This window comes from Lottia gigantea (assembly GCF_000327385.1).
Source record: "Lottia gigantea unplaced genomic scaffold LOTGIsca_131, whole genome shotgun sequence".
Classification (NCBI taxonomy): domain Eukaryota; kingdom Metazoa; phylum Mollusca; class Gastropoda; family Lottiidae; genus Lottia; species Lottia gigantea.
This window is the reverse complement of record NW_008707443.1, coordinates 630,349-634,831: the sequence shown is the minus strand read 5'-3', so window position 1 is coordinate 634,831 and position 4,483 is coordinate 630,349. Positions and strand designations below refer to the sequence as shown.

Here is a 4,483-nt window from a genome sequence, read left to right as displayed (position 1 = left end):
TGTTCCGACAAATCAATAATCAGTTTGATCAATATCACCAATGTTCAGACAAATCAATAATCAGTTTGATCAATATCACCAATGTTCAGACAAATCAACATTCAGCTTGATCAATATCACAAATGTTCAGACAAATCAAAAAATATCACCAATGTTCCGACAAATCAATAATCAGTTTGATCAATATCACCAATGTTCCGACAAATCAATAATCAGTTTGATCAATATCACCAATGTTAAGACAAATCAATAATCAGTTTGATCAATATCACCAATGTTCAGACAAATCAACATTCAGACAAATCAAAAAATATCACCAATGTTCAGACAAATCAAAAAATATCACCAATGTTCAGACAAATCAATAATCAGTTTGATCAATATCACCAATGTTTAGACAAATCAATAATCAGTTTGATCAATATCACCAATGTTAAGACAAATCAACAATTAGCTTTATCAATATCACCAATGTTCAGACAAATCAATATTCAGTATGATCAATATCACCAAGGTTCAGATAAATCAATATTCAGTTTGATCAATATCACCAATGTTCAGACAAATCAATATTCAGTTTGATCAATGTAACGTTGTTGTCTTGTATGTTAAGTTGGTGAGTCAGAAAAGACTAGAGAGTTTTTACAACGTTATTTATTAGAGAAAGACATACTGAGAACTTCCTTTTTACAGCGCGCATGCGAGGTACATTAAAGGGAGATAACAAGTAAATACAGTTAAACAGATATCGTTACATCCCCGTTTTCACATAAAAGAAATAAACTTTTAACCTTAAAGACTAAAGACAAAATATAATATTAATAAATAACTGTGCTAAATGAACTTTCAAAAATACCTAATTGGCATTACCTAAATTTACTACTACATAATATAGCAAGCACTTTTCAGATATACAAATGTTAAACATACTAGATAGTTTTGTTTAAGTAACATAATCTTTCAAGTATAAAGGTTTGCGACTAATTCTACCACTACGAGTTTGAACATAAGATGTATTTCTAGCAGTAGAACATATAATGCTTTTTCTTACTAATATGTTTAGACACATTTACATCTGGAATAGGTATTTCATAAGGAGCATTGTCAAAATTATCATGAACAATATCAGGTTTATTGGTTACATCAACATTAGTATTTTGAGGTTGTGTATCAACATTTGCAGGAGGATTATTCAGAATATCAATTGGCTTAAAATAAGGAGGGTTTTCAGAAGAATTAGGATTAAATGTTTCATTAGAAGATCGTAGATGTTTGCGATTTCTTCTATAGACACGACCATCTTCAGTTCGCACTTGATAAGATCTAATATCTACTTGACCTTCAATTTGTCCTTTCATCCATTTCTTATTTTTAGCAGTAGGAAGAGGTTTAATTCTAACATTATCACCATCGTTAAGCTTAGAGAGTTCCTTAGACGAACGATCATGATACTTAGTTTGTTTATATTTTAACATACGTAGTTTATGATTAACATTCTTAATACATGCAGGTTTTAACATTTTAGAAGATGTGGGCAAAAGTGTTCTAGTTCTACGACTAAATAATCTTTGAGCTTGAGAGCTTTCTAATCCTTCAGTAGGTGTATTACGATAATCCAATAATGCAAGATAAACATCAGCTTTATCCTCATATGCTTTTCTCATAATGCGTTTTGCAGTTTTGATTGCATTTTCAACTTTACTATTAGATTTAGGATAATTAGGAGAGCTCATAACATGATCAAAATCATATTCACTAGCAAAAATTTCAAAATCATGACTATTAAAAGGAGGTCCACCATCAGACATAACTTCAGTAGGTATTACATGACGAGCAAAGTTTGCTTTAACTTTAGGAATTACTGTGGCTGAAGTTTTATCTCGAAGGTAATCCACTTCAAAGAAATTAGAATAATAATCAACAGTCATTAAATAAGCCTTATCATTAAATTGAAACAAATCAGTACCAACAGTTTCCCATGGCCTAGTAGAGATACTATGAGATATCATTGGTTCTTTTTGTTGCTCTGGTTGAAATGTATTACAAATTTCACATTTGCTTACAAATATTTCAACATCTCTATTCATATTGGGCCAGTAAACGCTTTCACGAGCTTTACGCAAACAACCTTGGACATCAATATGACTAGAATGTATTCTAGAAAGCATATAATCACGTAAAGATAAAGGTGTGATTACACGTTCACCTTTAAATATTAGACCTTTTTGAACACAAAGTTCCTCACGAAAAGTAAAATAAGTTTGAATAGACAAAGGCAAAGCACTTTTCTTTGCTGGAAAGCCATTAAGTATAGTAGACTTTAAATGTTTCATATCAATATCAGAATTAGTAGCATCTAGAATTTTGTTAAAAGTTACATCACTAACACATAAATATTGCATAGTATTAACAGATTCTAACTCAGTTTCAAAATTAGACCTATCACTTAAATAATAGACAGTTTCAGTATTAGCAATATCATGTTTCGTACTAGGTAAAAATGCACGACTAAGAGTATCTGCTATGAACATTTGTGATCCTTTTTTGTATTTGATATCATAATCAAATCTTTGAATGCGTAATAACATACGTTGCAAACGTTTAGGAGAATGGAGACTTTTCTTATAAATTGTTTCAAGAGGGCTATGATCAGATTCTACTAACACTTTTCTACCATAGAGATAAGTTTCAAAACATTCAGTTCCAAACACAACAGCAAGGAGTTCTTTCTCTATCTGAGCATAGTTCACTTCAGTAGGTGTTAAAGAGCGAGATGCGTATGCAATTGGACGATCATCTTGTAGTAAGCATGCACCAAGTCCATATTCAGATGCATCACATTGTAGAACAGTAGACTTATTAGTATCAAAGTATTGAAGAACTGGAGCATTAGAGAGAATCTTCTTAACTTTGTTGAGAGCTTCACCATGAACTTGAGAATCCCAGTAGAAATGAGAAGTGTTTTTTATCAAATCATGTAGAAGAGCAGTGATTTCAGATACACATGGAGCAAACTTTTGTACATAGTTGACCATACCAAGTAATCGTTGAACATGGTGTACCAAAAGTAGTGAGGTAACTGCTTTCTTCTGACAATTCACAGTGCCAAAAACCATTCTTAGCATCTAAGACTGAGAATACACGAGCTTTAGATAGATCAGGTAAGAGATCTTCTATAGTAGGAGTTGGATAATGGTTTCTACGAAGAGCTTCATTCAAAGGTTTTGGATCTATACATAGTCTTAGTTTACCAGAAGGTTTGGTTATGACCACCATGCTGGATATCCAATCTGTAGGAGTTGAAACTGGAGTAAGAACATCAAGATCAGTAAGTCGTTGAAGTTCCAATTTCACTTTATCTTTGATAGCTAAAGGCAATTTTCTAGTAGGAAGTTGCACAGGAGTAATAGACTTGTCAATCTTCAAGTTGAGTTGGCCTTTAAATTTTCCTTCACCTTTGAAGACATCTTGGTATTTAGATAACACAGATTCTAGAGATATATTAGAATTATCAACATGGGTTGACATAGAGTTAAGATTAGGTTCAGTCAAATCTTTAGAGATGAGTTCAGAGTTTACAGTAATGAGTCCCATTTCCTGTATAGACCTAGAGCCTAGAATTGGTTGAAGAGCTTCATCCACTATCAAGAATTCAAGTTGATAATCTTTAGAGTTTACAGGATTCTTTACTTTGATGTGGCATTTTCCAATTGGCTTGAGTGTAGATTTGTTAAACATCACAAGAGTAGTGTTAGATTTCTCCAAGTTTTCAGGTTTAAAGATTTCAGAGTAAATCTTTCTAGAGAGTACATTCACAGTTGAACCACAATCTAACAGAAATTCTACCTTACTATTACCAATAGCCATAATAGCTTTCAGTTTCTTTGTTGGTAAATCATTAACAGAGTTAATATAGTCTAGGGCAAGCAAATTTTCATCACTTGAGTCAGAGTTTAAAGAATAAATCTTAGATGTAACAGATTTTTCTTTTAATGTCGAAGGACATTTTGCACGAAAATGGTTTTTGCCACCACAAAGATTACATATCTGTTTCCAGGCAGGATTCTTCTGTAAAATATGTTTATGAGTACAAAATTTACATTCTTGAGGAGAAGTAGATGTAAAGCCTTTAGAAGACTTATGAGATGTAGGAGTTTTCCTATTTTCAGCAGGCTTTGAAGATTTCTTGACATATCTGGCAGGCTTAGTTGACTTAATGAATGAAACTTCTTCTTGTGTCATAGATTTCAGTTGATTAGCTGTAATTTCACTGGCTCTGCAAATATCAATAGCTGATTGTAGAGTAAGTCTATGATCTTGCAACAGTTTCTTGCGAGTCGTGTTGTTTCGGATTCCAATCACAATCCTATCACGAATTAGACTATTTTCTAGAACACCATAGTTACAGGTTCTAGTCAGAGTTCTAAGTGCTGCGACATAAGCATCAACAGTTTCAGTTTCACCTTGATCTCGCTTATTGAAA

At 32.5% G+C, this 4,483-nt stretch overlaps 1 protein-coding gene across 1 annotated transcript in view; it reads right to left on the bottom strand.

The window, feature by feature from the left end:
* LOTGIDRAFT_172349 (hypothetical protein) overlaps positions 1–1,358 on the bottom strand; it is a gene marked incomplete at both ends in the record, with an annotated part of 3,261 nt that extends 1,903 nt beyond the window's left edge. Inside the window, one exon of the mRNA XM_009049220.1 lies at positions 1,052–1,358. Within this exon, the coding sequence (XP_009047468.1) occupies positions 1,052–1,358 (307 nt within the window). The remainder of the gene's footprint in view (positions 1–1,051) is intronic.
* Between the last annotated feature and the right edge of the window lie 3,125 nt (positions 1,359–4,483).